General features: G+C 37.5%; 1 protein-coding gene across 1 annotated transcript; it reads right to left on the bottom strand.

Annotated features, from left to right (window-relative positions):
• Window positions 1–10,317: 10,317 nt before the first annotated feature.
• LOC110892929 lies at window positions 10,318–11,187 on the bottom strand. Its single transcript, XM_022140061.1, has one exon. The coding sequence runs from the start codon at window positions 11,185–11,187 to the stop codon at window positions 10,318–10,320; it is 870 nt and encodes a 289-aa protein (XP_021995753.1).
• Window positions 11,188–16,363: the final 5,176 nt, after the last annotated feature.

The raw sequence follows: 16,363 nt of genomic DNA on the forward strand, positions 1-16,363 counted from the left end.
TAAAAGTTACCATACCTTTCGTAATTCGAATATAATCACTTTGTTTTATACGATTTTCCGTTCTCGCAGGTTTATGACATTTTTGGGTTGGTTTTGGTTGAAGTTTGAAATGGAATTTTGTTTGTTGTGTAATATTGTACCCATATTAAGTAACGGTAGTAAGACTTCATCAGTTCAAGCCACTGTTCGATCTACTTTTTTTTGGAATTGTATTAGAAAATACAACAAAATTTGTTGAATTTCGCATAAAATCATAACCGATCATTACATAAATAGTAACATTATGAGTTGTGATCACTCGTGGCAATTGCTTGAGTGTTGAACTAAGTGGCCAATTATGTCAACTGTCCATTAGTAGCAAGAACTAAAAATAAAAGCTACACCATCTCTCAATCTAAGTTGGGAATTTGGGCTCTATGTTTAACCCAAAGGAGCCCATTCGACTTTAATTGTTCATTAGTTGCTTGCCAACCATACCCATAAGTTCATAGCTAGAGATTCTTTTGAACAATATGTTTAACCTAAAGGAGCCCATAAGTTGATAGCTATATATTCTAATATATTGGACAAAAATAAATGTATTTTAGTTGTTAGTCATTATAATTAGCATTTCCCACACATAAATAATATGGATTTGGAATTCTATTTTTGTAATCCCTTAGGGCCATCCATAACAACCACCTTGTTACATTTTTTTTTGTCTTTCTGAATACAGGTCGTGTTCAACCAAAAATAACATTATTGGTAAGTCTCTTACTTTTACTTCATAAATTTTCTAGAAAACAATTTTACTTCATAAATTTTATAGAAAACAATATTCTTGTTAATTTTAGTGTAATAAATTTATTTTAGTCGATTGGTATTTATTTATGATAAGTGGAAATCCAAATAAACATCATTATAAGTTACAAGACACGGAGTCCACACTCGTTTGAAGGGGTTAGTGCCCCAGGCGAGGTCCACAGGACTAAGCCCCTCACAGGGTAGCAAAACTCGGATTACCATAATTGAAAACCTCTTGGACTTTGCCTCTGATCTAGATGGTTGATTGATCCATTGGTAGAAACCGATCATTAGCATATCGATCCATCAAAAGTAATTGATCAACTATAATCAAGTTGTATGGGGGATTAACTGATCGTTGGGTAAAATTATGGAGTTTAATGTGTAGTTAAATGTTCTAAACGTGTTAAAGATGCATGTGAGATGCATTTGGATGCAGATTAAAGGATTGAAAGAAAGGAGCAAAACGCCAAATCAGGTTTCGTTGTAGGTGTCACACACCGATTTTCGATGGGCCCGTCGGTGGGTTTATAAGTGAGGATTGATAACAGTTTCACAAATATGCAGCGGAAGATAGAATGTTAAAGTAATAATATAAAAGTTCGAAATTTATTAAATAAAATTATAAGTGTTCAATACAATATCCCACAAGTAGGATCCGATCTAAAAGTGAGCTTAGGACATCATAGGCCTTTAAGCAGTGGAGTCGTAAATTCCAAAGCCGTTTCCTTTGACCGAACCATTCCAGCATATATTCAGGGTTCAATACCTGCGGTTTAATCTTTTAAAAATACGTCAGTTTTCACTGGTAACTATAATTAACTGACTCATTTTTAAAAATCATTTTCATAAATCATTTGATACATATTATGATAACCCGTAGGTTGCTCCTTTAGTATTTCTTGGGTTAGATTTCTTGTCACCAGTTATAAATGTTTGTCAATACAGTTGGGTACCATAAATCTATGCCGGTATGTGATTATGGTAAACGCCACCTTTAATATAACGTCTTCTAGGAGTGCGCCTACTACCCTGTGCATATTTTATATGGCCATTCCTAGTTGATGAGTCGAGACGCCCGGACACGGTACCATTACCCTCAGTGTTTAATGTTATTCAAGCAACACGGATTAAACCGGATTCTTATATTTATGAAAGCATTTGCCCATTTATATAATACCCGCTCCAAGTGGCTAATGTCATATCCCAAGTTTGCAAATAAAAATAGACTAAGAGTATTTACCTTTGCTTAAACAAACTGTTAAATAAGTCTTTGAAGCAAAACCGTTATTCAAGTTGTATATCATAGGCACTATTATCTGGTAGGCTCTATAGTCCAAAATGAAACAGATTTATATATCCGTTAGAATGTTCATGAGTCATTTTGTAAGTTATATTACTTGACTCGCTACTTAGAATATTGTCCGGTTTAGCTAGATTAACCGTTGACTAGGTAGAATGTGGTTTATACCCTTTCGAGTGCGAAGCCTCGTTGGATATGAGTTATTTAACCAAACATTCTGATTTAGAATGATTTTGAAAGGTTTAAACCCAATTTGACTAGTTTATATATTTTATATGTATTAAACTAGTCATTTTCGTAAACGCGGCATCGGATGGTCGAATGGGTCTATGACAAGTCCGTTATGTCAAAACATATTTCAAAATATTGTATAATCAGTTTCAAGGTCAGATTATGTGCCTCATAGGTTTTAAAACCATTTTTATGCCGTATGGGCATTTTTGACATTTTAAAAGTATATATAGTGGACTTGTCGATTTATCCTTCAAATGGTATGACTATAAAGTATAACCTCAGAGGGTTATTCCCTATAATATTAAGGTAACAAAACATGCATTGATTGGGTTTCAAAGTAGACCAAACTGGTCAGAATCGAAAGTCAAAGCAAAAGCCAAACTGCTTGACTTTTGATACAGAATTGAAATCTAAACTGAGTATGATAAGTTGAGCATATCAAAATATGTTTTATTAGTCTATATAAACATATATGATGTCAAAAAAGTTGGTTTTGATAATTAAAATTTCAATTATCGCAAAACACATATTTATTAGTTTTGACTTTTAGATATAACATGTCTGACTCATCATTTCGCCTACTTAACATGATTGTCGGAGGGTATGATCGCAGAGGATTCATACCTTCGTTATTATGATCACGTATTAAAGTTCGATTCGAACTTTGACTTAACCATAGTGGTCAGAACTAAAAGTCAAACGAAAAGTCAAATTGTTTGACTTTTAGTTGAATTCTAACTAAATAATTGAAATTGACCAAGGGAAATCACTTACTATGATTGAGGAACTACTCAGGATACTTGAGAGTTGCTTCTAATCTCTAGAGAAGCTCCAAAGAAGTGTTTTAAAGTGATTGTGAAGGTGTGAGTGTAAAGAACACTGTGATCACCTATTTATACTACTCCAAATGGTCCTAAATCATGACAAGTATTGCAAAAGATCATTAGGAACTGATTAGTGTCATAACACATGGAGGAAGGAGAGTTAGAGTGGTACAAACTGGAGCTAGGTGGCAGCATGGCAATCTTGGCAGGCCATGCCATCTTTCTGTCGTTAGGCACCTCTTACGTGGCTTACGGTTCGTAAGGGGTTTTTAAACCGCCTTACAGATTTTGAACCCCTTACGGTCCTATAAGGGGTATACCTTATGGTCCGTAAGGGACCTCTAGAAGTGAATGTTTGGGATTTTTGTCGTTTTAATCCTCAGAATTTATATCTTTCCCCTTTTTGACGTACTTGGTCTATCTCCTTCCACAGATCGGAATTAAACGGAGAGTTTAGACACGTGTCGCATTATAATTGATACAAATATGCGGGATGTTACAGTAGGCTAAGCTAACTGCGGATGCAAATTGAAGAAATGAAAGAAAAGGGTAAATTTCATTATGGATAATGTATGAGATATGATTTAAAAGCATGATTGTTTGATGGAAAATTGTTTAAAGGAAAAAAAGTTATGCTTTCTCACTAATAAAGTATAGGGGTGTTTAGAATAGGAAAGCGAAACTGATATTTGTTTGGATTTAATATAGATGACTAGTTTAAGTATGTGTGAGTAATATGGTTGTTCTCAAAGTAAATTATGTTATTTTCCATATATTAATTTACAACTTTTCTCCTACTCACATCATCACTGTTCAATTTTGTTTTTTTTTATTGGTTAAAGTTGATACACATTGGACCCATGCCACTTCACCATCCTCACTTTCTTCCTCTCTCTATGCTGAGTGTTGTTACCAGCACTCCAACCATCATATCGTCAGTAGATTAACCCTATCGGCCACGAAACGAATCATCGTACATGCATAAAGTTCGCCACTGGCTCTGGTGGTGTTAAAATCACATGGCGGTTGGTGGTTTGCAGACTGACACAGCGTTGTCAGAGACTAACCACAGTCACCACAACCAGATGGTGACGACACCAGTGCTTAGAGACGACAGTCACCTTACCGGAGACTCCAAAACAACCGCTCGATTTGCACTGTTTTGTGACCGGACGTCAATGTTTAAACAACCAAATAAGACTTGAAAAGGCCGATCTATGTAGGAATCCGTTCGTGTAAAGTAAATAAAAATCTTTTATTAACTTGAATTACTGAAACAATTACAGAATGAAATAGAAGTGCAATACAATTACAACTGAAAAAGAAAATACAAGAACTAAAAACTCGAACAGACGAAACTGTTCTTGGCTGAGGATCGTGTTAGACATGGGTCCCTTAAAAAAATTTCGTGTCTCCCAGGAGAACACGTTTGTTTCCAGGATACAACAGCCGCAAGCAGTTGCACTGCCGGTCTTGACCCCAACCCGAAGGTGTACCTCGAACACTTGAAGAAGATGAAGATATCTGTGAGAGAGGAAGAAGATTACTTCTGTGTTTCGGTGTCTCTTTCTGCGATAGGGTAGCACCCTATTTATAGTTGCAGGTCTAGGTGAAACTGAAAAACGAATTAAATGGAGAATTAAACTGCATTAGACGTCTTTAATGCACTTTAATTCGTCACTTAATTCTCAGTCAAACGCATTAACTTCGTCAGTTTCGAATGCTGAAACGTAACTGCCAGTGTAACTGCACCGGCATTAACTGCTGCTGGAAGCTACTGCGCGCGCGGGCGCAAGACACGCTAGTGCGCGCGCAGGTCTGCACCCTCACGCGGTGCGTCCACTTGGCTCACTGCCATGCGCGCGTGCGCCATACTCACTCAGGTCCATGCGCGTGTGCCACGTCACCTGTGAGCCTTTACGAGCACGCCACACAGTAGCGCCGTTTTGGCTCACTTAGGTGCGTCGCGCACGTCACCTCAGTGCGCATGCACCATGCGCGCCATGTGTACTCGCGCGCATGACTGGCACGTCATGCGCCACTGCGCGAGGACCCATCAGGGTCATGCGCATGCATCCCACATCACCAACTACTTGGTCCTTGCAACCCTTGTGCTTCACCACGCGCGCGGTCAAAAATACAAAGGCGGCTCGCGGCGATGCGAGCGTGCGAAGTGCAAAGTGCGCCATCAAAGCGCCACATTGCGCCTCATCGCCCACGCCACACGCGCGCGCGCGCGCGAGGGCGAGTGCGAGTTAGGGTGCTCCGCACCCTTCGCGAGTACACTAGTGAGTGCTTCCATGAAACAATAAGGATGGAGAGATCCTACTTAAATACCCTTTTAAGTTCCATCTCTCATCCGATGTGGGACAAGGTGCCACTTTCCCACTTATTTCAGCATTCAGGTTTCAAACACCAAACTTTGAGCATCGATATCTCATTCATCTTAGCTCCGTTTTGGACGTGGTTAAGTTCGTTGCGAAGCCCTTCCAACGTAGAACACAAACCCACAAATAAATATATAAAACCTGCTCATTTTATTATATATATTTCTAGTCCAAAATAGGAAAAAATCATTTTCCTATATTTGTGAAAAAATGCTATTTTCACAAAATTTCCAACAATAGAAATCGATCTATCAAGTTTCAACGATACACGTTCAACAGTTGAGCATTGCAAGATAGGTAGGTGTAACCTTTGAACCTTCTTTTGTGAAGCATACTTAGCCTCCTAGGGTCTTGTAGACGCGGGGTCTTTGAACAATCGCCCATTTATGTAGGCGACAATATACATTCACACAATACTCTCCCTAGTCGAGTCAAGACCTCATGGTTGTGTCTGTTCATGGTCATGGAACACATTCCTGGTTCTGCGAGAGCTCTAGGATTTGCGCCTCCCCACAAATCCATTCGAAGCGACCCCACTTCTCTCTAACATAGGTGATTCCTCTGAATCATTAAAAGCATCATGGTTAATTTGGATTTCCTCAAAATCCTTAACCTCAACATGCTTAACCTTTCCTTCATGTCACTGATTGGAATGGACTAGGAAGTATACAACTCCCTTTATTGATTTTGGGCCACCCCCCATAGTGACTCCCTTTGGGTTTATGATTAAGTTTGCCTATTGAACCTAGATCTTGGGATCTCCAGTCAACTAGGTTAGGTTTCCCTCATATTCCCTTCATCTATGGGCTTTAGTCCCATTCCTCTTGACAACCTATAAACCTTATATGTGCTTAAGCCTTCTGTTAACGGGTCCGCAATGTTCTCATTTAACCTTACATAGTCAACTGAGATAACACCCCCTTGAGATAAGTTGCCGTTCCGTGTTGTGTCTACGTCGAATGTGCCTTGATCTGCCATTGTACATCATGCTTTGTGCTCTAGCAAGAGCAGACTGATTGTCACAATGTATGCAGATCGCCGTCAATGGCTTGGACCATCTTGGAATATCTTCCACAAATTGATGTAGCCACTCCGCCTCTTCCCCGCTTTTATCTAAAGCGACGAATTCGGATTCCATCGTGGATCTCGCTATAACCGTTTGCTTGGAAGACTTCCAAGCTATAGCCGCGCCCGCAAGTGTAAACATGTAACCACTTGTGGATCTGTGATCCTTTATATCCGATATCCAGTTCGCGTCAGTGTATCCTTCGATCACTGCTGGATCACGGGTATAATGCAATCCATAGTCTCTTGTGTATCTTATGTATATGAGCACCCTCGTGATAGCTTTCCAATGATCCTCGCTCGGATTACTGGTGTATCTACTTAGCCTGCTCACAGCATACGCTAAGTCGGGTCTAGTACATGTCATTAGATACATTAGACTGCCAATGATCCTTGAGTACTCTAACTGAGAAACACTCTCGCCTCTTTTCTTCCTTAGGCGTTGGGTATTATCAATTGGACTTCGAGCTATACTCGTATCGTCCGAATTGAATTTCCCAAGGATCTTGTCCACGTAGTGAGATTGACTCAACACAAGACCATTTTGGGTTCTAGTGATTTTAACTCCAAGAATCACATCCGCGAGACCCATGTCTTTCATGTCAAACCTCGCTTTCAACATGTCTTTCGTTGAGTTGACCATGTTATCATTACTCCCAATGATAAGCATATCATCTACATAAAGACATAAAATCACATAACCTCTTGGTGTGTCTTTAAAATAAAGACACTTGTCGCACTCATTTATTTTGAAACCATTGTCAATCATGACATGATCAAACTTTTGGTGCCATTGTTTTGGAGCTTGCTTCAAGCCGTGTGCGAGTGCGAGTTAGGGTGCTCCTTACCCTTCGCGTGTGCGTGTGTGAGTGCGTGTGCGTGTGCGAGTTAGGTCCGCACCCTTCGCGAGTGCTTCCATGAAACAATAAGGATGGAGAGATCCTACTTAAATACCCCTTTAAGTTCCATCTCTCATCCGATGTGGGACAAGGTGCCACTTTCCCACTTATTTCAGCATTCAAGTTTCAAACACCAAACTTTGAGCATCGATATCTCATACATCTTAGCTCCGTTTTGGACGTGGTTAAGTTCGTTGCGAAGCCCTTCCAACATAGAACACAAACCCACAAATAAATATATAAAACCCGCTCATTTTATTATATCTATTTCTAGTCCAAAATAGGAAAAAATCATTTTCCTATATTTGTGAAAAATGCTATTTTCACAAAATTTTCAACAATCTGAACGACATCGAAAATGAACGATATAAGAGAAGAAGAAAAAGGGTTGCTCACCAGATTTTTACATAAGCTGGTTAAGAGGAGTTTGTGAAGAATACCTTGAAAGTTAAAAAGGAAATGATGATAATCGAGAAAAATTGATCTCTCCTTACCTTACCTGGGAAACACCCTCAAAAAGAGAAAAATGTCTGCAAAATGAAATGAATTGTGCAGACAACTCATTTTAGCCTTTTCATTCTCTTTTCATAACACATTTAGCAATTAAAATTTTAAAAAACTTATGTCACAAATAGAAGTTTAAAACCTGCTCATGAAACAAAATGAGTATTTACGGGTAAACATTATTCACGAGTAATATTGTTTAGTATTTATTTATTTTTGATTGTTTTCTTTAGGTTCCGCCACTCCCATAGTCCTGTACAAAGAAAAGTGTTCGGTACATTTTGCGTGTTAATATGGCGTAATGTGTGGATGTGATTCAATGCTTAACGGTTGTTTGTTTTTTAGTTTAACGGTCCCGTCGCAACGCGGTAGGTCCTAAAACTCGTTTAATAGTGTTACACAAACTATTTTGTTGGTTAATGTTACGTAATGACATCACTCGCACACCAATTTTTAGCACTAACCCATATGAAATATATACTGTAAATATTTAAAAATAAAAGTATTTTTTTAATATAATTGTTGTCAAACGGTTGAAATGCAAAGGGCCCACCAAAAAGAGCCGTTAGCACTCGTCAGCAGTGGCGGAGCTTGAGCAAAAGTTCTAAGGGGCGGAAAGTCATTGGACCCAATTTATATACTGTATAAATATTTAGGCAAAATAATTTGGGCGGGGATCCTTTATAATTTTAAATTTTTCAGACGAAAAATCAGAAATTTTACACTTCTCAAAAAACATTCGGGGGGGGGGGGGGGGGATTTCCCGGTATCCACTAAGCTCCTCCCCTGCTTGTCAGTGTGCCCCCCTTTCGCGGCTAGGAAATAGGGGAAGGGCGTTATAGGATGCCAACGAGAATGAGGTGACGAGAGGCGGTATACATCACTGTTGTGATGAAAATGCAGGGGTGTTTGGAATAGGAAAGAGGAACTGATATTTGTTTGGATCAGGGCATCAGGCAAAGCCCTTGGGGTATTCACATATTTCATTTTTAACCTTTTCTGTTTATTCACATATTTCATATAGGTTTTAATTTTACTTCATAATCTCATTTCATAGGAAAAAAAAAAAATAAAAGTATATATTTATATTCCCCAATATTATAATCTTATTTATATTTACTTCATAAATCTCATTTCATAGCTTACCTCAAAAGTATTGGAGACATAGGAGATCTTAGATTTGCCACTTTCGCCTAAATGAAAATAAACATAGGAGATCCTAGATTTGCCACTTTCGCCTAAATGAAAATAAAATCGGGGGGGGGGGGGGATTCCCCGGTATCCACTAAGCTACTCCCCTGCTTGTCAGTATGCCAACGGACTATCGATAGCACCCCCCCTTTCGCGGCTAGGAAATAGGGGAAGGGCGTTATAGGACGCCAACGAGAATGAGGTGACGAGAGGCGGTATACATCACTGTTGTGATGAAAATGTAGGGGTGTTTGGAATAGGAAAGAGGAACTGATATGTGTTTGGATCAGGGCATCAGGCAAAGCCCTAGGGGTATTCACATATTTCATTTTTAACCTTTTCTGTTTATTCACATATTTCATATAGGTTTTGATTTTACTTCATAAATCTCATTTCATAAGAAAAAAAAATAGAAGTATATATTTATATTCCCCAATATTATAATCTTATTTATATTTACTTCATAAATCTCATTTCATAGCTTACCTCAAAAGTATTGGAGACATAGGAGATCCTAGATTTGCCACTTTCGCCTAAATGAAAATAAACATAGGAGATCCTAGATTTGCCACTTTCGCCTAAATGAAAATAAAATCGACAAAAAGCAACTTTATTCATTTTAAACATTAGATTATTAATCTTACTTTACTTGTAATATACTTAATCAAATTACTTTATACTTGATCAAAACAACTTTGTTTCCTTAACATTTGTCTTATTTAAAGCATTCACATCCAAAGAACCAAATTCTGTGTGGGGTGTTTTTAAAATATAAAAAGTATAAAAAGTGGTTATGAGTGGAGGAGAGAGAAAATGTTACTGTTCATCTGTATATTTGGGGGGACACTATTCACCCCCTATAATTTTTTAATATATTTTGAAAGTGGTTGTGAGTGGAGGAGAGAGAAAACGTAATGATAAAGGTATAAAAAAATGTTATTTAATTGAAAGGGAGAGAGAAAATGTAGTGTTTTTTAGTGTAATTTAGGGTGAAAATATAGTGGAATGGATCTGAATGCTCTTACACTAGCAATCAAAACATCTAAGCCAAAATGAACTCAAACATATCAAAAAAATCAAAAAACCAAATCATATAAGAAACAAATAAAACAATGTTTACAAAATGATTAATAAGGATGAACATTCTTGCTTAAACCATGTACATTAGTAAATAACCCCATCAGCTCCGGCCGGTAAGGTAGGTACGACCGCCGGCGTTCTTCCTCCGTATGTCCCTTACTCCTCATGTAAGCCTCGTGTGCCGATACCGGTTTTTTCGCTTTCGTTCCTTGCTTAACAACCCTAGCCTTACCTCCGGCTACATTCACTTTAACAAAAGTTCCTTCACCGGTGACCGGTTTCGACGCCGAAGAGGTTGTTGCTGGCGCGGCCGCTGCTGCTACTGTCGCCGTCGTCCTATCAGAACTTTTGAGAAACACAAACGCATCACGGCCGTCACTATTACTCCGGCCAACTATCTCCCGTAATCTCCAGAGCTTCGAGAATCCGGTGGAGTTACTCTTTTTACTCAGCTCCGCCGTAGCGGCGGCGGTGGCTGTGTCTTTAGACCACGCACAGTACGGTCCGGTGGCGTTGTCGTTGTCGTCCTCGTGTTCCGACGGTTTAGATGACGGAAATCCACGTGGCGATTCGATGAAAATCTTATCCACCGGTGGCAGAACCGGTAACCGGTCTATCTCTTCAATATGATACTCACCATCTAACAACAAATTCTGATCAAATAACGGAAAAACCGGCCGGATCTTACTGTTTTCAAACACTTTTTCATCGTAATTATCTTCATCATCATCGTTACCTATCAACATAAACGTAAAATCATCATCATCTTCATCATCATTATCATGAGCTTCTTCTGCATGATCCGAATCAAGGTCAATTTGCTTGTTGAATCCATTGCTAATCGAGTCAATCGATCGATCTACATCTTCATCTGGATTGGTACTGTGAGGATTATGATCTGAAGTAGATGAATCCATATTCTAGATCTAGAAATTAGTCAATTGAGAATAGGTGTGAGATCTAAAGCCTGGTAAAGTTTGTTGGAACAGATTTAACCGCCTGAAGTTCGTTAGGAGAGAGAGAGGTGTTGAAAATATGTTATCCATGGATCTGGGTGGATTATATAGAAAGGTTCTACAGGTCAAACTTTGGTTCCTAAATTATTTTCATGGTGGTTGCCCAAATATTTGAATTGACTTTTCTGGAGGGTGTTTTTGGGATTAAAGTATAAGTGTAGGGGTGGCAAGTGTAATACAAAGATGCTGTTACGTGTTCTAGAAGGAAGCGTTGAGTGGCCGTCGTTCATGTGGTGTGAGATTAAGGAATTAAACAAGTTTGGATTTTAGCTTAACAAGTTTTATGATTTAAATGGATTTGAGCTTAACAAGTTTTATGTCTTAAATTATTAGACCTATTACTGGTTCAGCATTTAATGCTTTAGACTGTTTGTTTCACGATCAGATGTCTGAATGGTTCAGACATTTGCCTCTGAATGACTAAGATTTATACGGAGTCTGAATAGTTAAAACCTCTAATCTGAATTGGTCAAACATTTGTATCTGAACGGTTAAGCATTATACAGACTCTTAATGGTTCAGACATCTTACTGGTTCAACACTTAATGGTTCAGACCTCTTACTTGTTCAGCACTTAACCATTCAGATGTTGCCAAACAGCCCTACTAATGACCTATATATATATATATATATATATATATAGGGTTAGGATTTAGAGAAAACGGTGGAAAGTGTGAGAACGGTGAGAACGCTTATGGGTCGTCCGATCAAAACAATCTATGGACTAGATTGGCGCGGTGGCGTTTTCGTAAATAACATCAATTTTATTACGTGGACGCGCTTCATTAAGGGTAAAAGCGTCTTTTGACTACTCCAAACAAAACGCCATCTCATGAAAATAAAACGCCAAAACAAAAATCAAACACCATTCTAACTAAAAACGCCATTAAATATAAAACGTCAAACTTAATTATAGTAAAATCCCGCCTAAAAAAAAGGCCAAAAAATCCTATATATACAACAACTCAGACCTTCAATTAAAAACACACACAAAAACCCCAAATGCCATATTTAATATATACCATTCGTTTGATAAACGCCAGAAAACCCAAACATCAAATATATTGTTGTCAATAAACTGTAGCTGTATGGGGTGGACAACTGAGGATTAACAATGTTATCCATCACCATACAACAACACTTTATTGATTTTAGCATGATCAAATTTACAGTTTTAAGATGGTTTATTTTGTGGCGTTCTTTTTCTCGGTAAAACACCAAAAAAGATAACATTTTGGCTGAAAGGGTGTAAACTCAATAACATTTTGCTGCATGAGATGGACAAAAATTATAGAAAAAGAGGCTGATTTCAGACTTTGTGTTTCCAAACGACGACAAAAAAACTACTTCAAAAAACAAAAATAAAAAAAAAATCATACGAAAGTCGAAACGGCCAGTAAAGATGCTTCAAAAGAAGAAAGAGACTGGTGACAGTGAAGATTTGGAAGATCAATATTTATTTTGTTTAATTTTCTTTTTTAGTTGACTGTTATATAATAACAACGCCATAAATAATAAAAACGCCAAAAACCCAAATGTCTTACACCTTTGGCGTTTATCAAACCATCATAAAATTACTTTGGAAAAGTATTATAAAAAACCAAAAAAATAATAATAAAATAAATAAAAAAACAAACTTGAAAATGTAACTAGAAACAGTAACTGCAAATCAGTAATACTGAAGATAGGGAAAATTTATTATATTAGAATCTAAAACGCCAAACTTGAAAGATGGGACATGTTACAGACTTCAGAGATAAAGATTATCAAAAACAATAATTACAAACAGTAACTGAAAAGACTTTGGATATTCAGTATTGTTATTCATGAAGTTTCACTGAATTAATTGTTAGCGGAGGCGAGTAACTCAGTAAGATTTTGCTGCATGAGATGGACAAAAATTCAAGAAAAAGATGCTGATGCCAGTCATATGGCATTTTGTATTTTTTGTTCTTGAAGAAGGATTGGATGAGAAGAAGAGATAAATGACACTAATGAGTGGGATGATTATAAAGATGAAGATCAACATGAAGAAAAAGCGAAAAACCCACCCACACGTCATAGATCTATGTCCCCAAACATCCACAAAAAAGCCACTTCAACAGACGAGCAGGCAAAATAATCAAAACCGATGGGTTTGTTAAGTTTTACATAAAACGCCATATTTTTGGTGACAGTTCTTGTACTATTAAAGAACAGAGAGACTGATGACAGTGAAAATTGTGAAGAGAGATCCGATTAGGATTTTTAATTTAATTTATTCGCTTGTATTTTTTTACTGTGGCTGAAATATAATCTAACAATTGTAAAACGCCAAGATACCACAAACGCCAAAATGTTTATAAAAAATAATAGAACAATGGGCCATCTTTTTAAAACGCCTTGAAAAACGCCATTCAGATAGATTTCCTGACCACCCTGGGTTCCAATGGCATACGATTTGAATAAACGCCATAAACGCCAAAATGAACGCCATTAATTATTGAATTTGGTTAATGCCAAAAATCTTAAACCCAAAAATTAAAACAATATTCGAAAAAACGGAACTGGAAAAACAGAAGATGAAAGGACAAAAAATCCCCTCGGCTCTTCCCTATGCTGCGTGACACGTGTTGGGCCAGGATGCGTTCTCACCGTTCTCACACTTTTGAGCGTTTTCTACTGATCCCGTTTATATATATATATATATATATATATATATATATATATATATATATATATATATATATATATATACACACACACACAAGTTGAACGTACAAAATGCCTTAACGCATATTGCGTACGCTAGGCATTATCAAAACGCGAAATTGGGTTTACATATATATGCAGATGCGATTTCATAAGTATATACACATCCGGTTTCATATATATCCACATGCGATTTCATTAATATCTATACCCATGCGATTTCATTTAATATACAACCACTTCATATACATAACATGCGACTTTGATATATACACACATGCGATTTTGCCATCGCGTACATAATGTACGTTAAGGGCAATTGTACGATATACTTTATATATATATATATATATATATATTTATGACGGACCAATAGAGTATCATCGTATCACCAATGAAACAACCCGACCCCCTTATGGGAATGGAACCCGGGACCTGATAGTTCTTAAGCCTTATCTCACCCTAAAATGCCACTATGCTGTAATGCCATATATATAGGGTTAGGGTAAAATGAAAACTTATATGAGTTGTGAGAACTTAGAGAAATCAGCCTTACGAAAGGTTTTTTCAAAAAAAAAAAATTAACAAAAATCCTAAAAAAATCAACTTTTCAGAAAAAAAAGGAAAAATTACAAGTTTTGTCCTTTATCTTTATAGTACTTTACAAGCGGTGTCCTTTTTTCAAATGTTGACAAGCGGTGTCCTTTAGCAGGTATTTTGTTACAAGTTTTTTCCTTTCCACCCATCCTGGTTAAAAAACTCAGTTAATTTGTGGCACATGATAAGCACATGAGGGTAATTATGTCTTTCCCATATCCCTTTACACCTACCCCATTTATTATCCCTCAGAAACCCTCCTGGTAACAACATTCACCCCCAATTCGTCCCTCAGGTTTCAGTCTTAGGGTTTCTACCACACAAAATCGCTAATCAAAGAAGAAGATGTCGCAGGACGATCAAGGATGGTACATTCGAGACCATCTTGACAACGAACAGGTTGTTGATCTATATGGTGAGTTCTTCAACTTAAATTTGAAACCCTAGTTTAATTTTTTGAGCTAAAAATTGTGCATTTTGCAATGTAGTGGTGTATTAGTTGATAAATGCTGTGAATGTTTGATTATTTGCAGATGGTTTTCCCCATATCTTCAGTTTTCGGATTCATCATGGTGGTAGGCTGACGGTACCTCCAGGACGTGAGTATGTAGGACGCAAGGTAGATTTTGTGGACTTGATCGACATAGATAAGTTTTCTATGATTGAGCTTGATCTTATGTTGGACCAGTTAGGATATAACATCACTAATCCCATGTATTATATGTTTTTAAACCCTGAAAAAGACTTAGACAATGGTCTTGAACACCTAAGCAGTGATCAGGATTGTCTTCACTTGGCTAAATATGTGGGAGAACATAAGATCATCAATGTTTATACTACACATGGTTTAAAAAATATGAAAGAACTGTTTTCTTCACCAAGTAAACCTAAACCTGCTATTACTATTGAAGAAATAGATGAAGCTAGGCCATATGCTATTGTCCCTAGTAAACTGAATTTTGATGTTGGGCAGAACATAAGTATTCAAGTTAATCAGAATGTTGGGTCATCTAGTGGTGTTGGGTCATCTAGTAGTGTTGTAGAAAATGCAAAGTGGGTTGAGACACTAGTTGATGGTGGGACTGAGGGTGATGGTTTAGATGAAAATGAGGGGGGTGATGGTTTAGATGAAACAGAGGGTGAAGGTTTAGATGAAACAGAGGTTGATGGTTTAGATGAGGGTGAAAGAGAGGATGCAACTGATGATAGTGATAGTGATTTTATTTTAGATAAGGATAATACCATGTCTAATCATGAAGTAGACATGAGTGATTATAGGATGCATATTGACACTGAAGTAGAGGATGTTTTAGATGAGCTACACCAACCAACTGAAGATGGGGATGTGCTAGATAATGATAGGTTTGACAGTGCGTCTGATTCTGATGGTGATAAGGCTGCCAAAAGGAAACACCTTTTGCACCAACTTAGGAGATCAAATGAAAACTTGGCAAACTTCTATATTGGATAAGCATTTGGAACCAAAGAAGAAGCAAAGAAACTGATAAAAAAAACTTGATGTAGAGACCAGAAGAGTAATTAGAATAACCAAGGATGATAACAGGAGGGTAAGGGCTTATTGTCATGTTTCAAAGCCAGACTTTGAGGTTGATGATAGTGGTGTGCATGTTTCCAGCCAAGCACAGACATCTGCATGCAAAAATAAGGGAAAAGAGGCTGCTTTAGGAACAAACAGAGAAACCAGGGCAAAATCAAAGGAAAAAAAGTTAAAGGGGTTGTTTTGGAAAAATTAAAAGAATCCGGGGCCCAAGAAAAAGAATCTGTAAAT

The sequence above is a fragment of the Helianthus annuus genome, chromosome 12 (assembly GCF_002127325.2).
Source record: "Helianthus annuus cultivar XRQ/B chromosome 12, HanXRQr2.0-SUNRISE, whole genome shotgun sequence".
Lineage (NCBI taxonomy): Eukaryota > Viridiplantae > Streptophyta > Magnoliopsida > Asterales > Asteraceae > Helianthus > Helianthus annuus.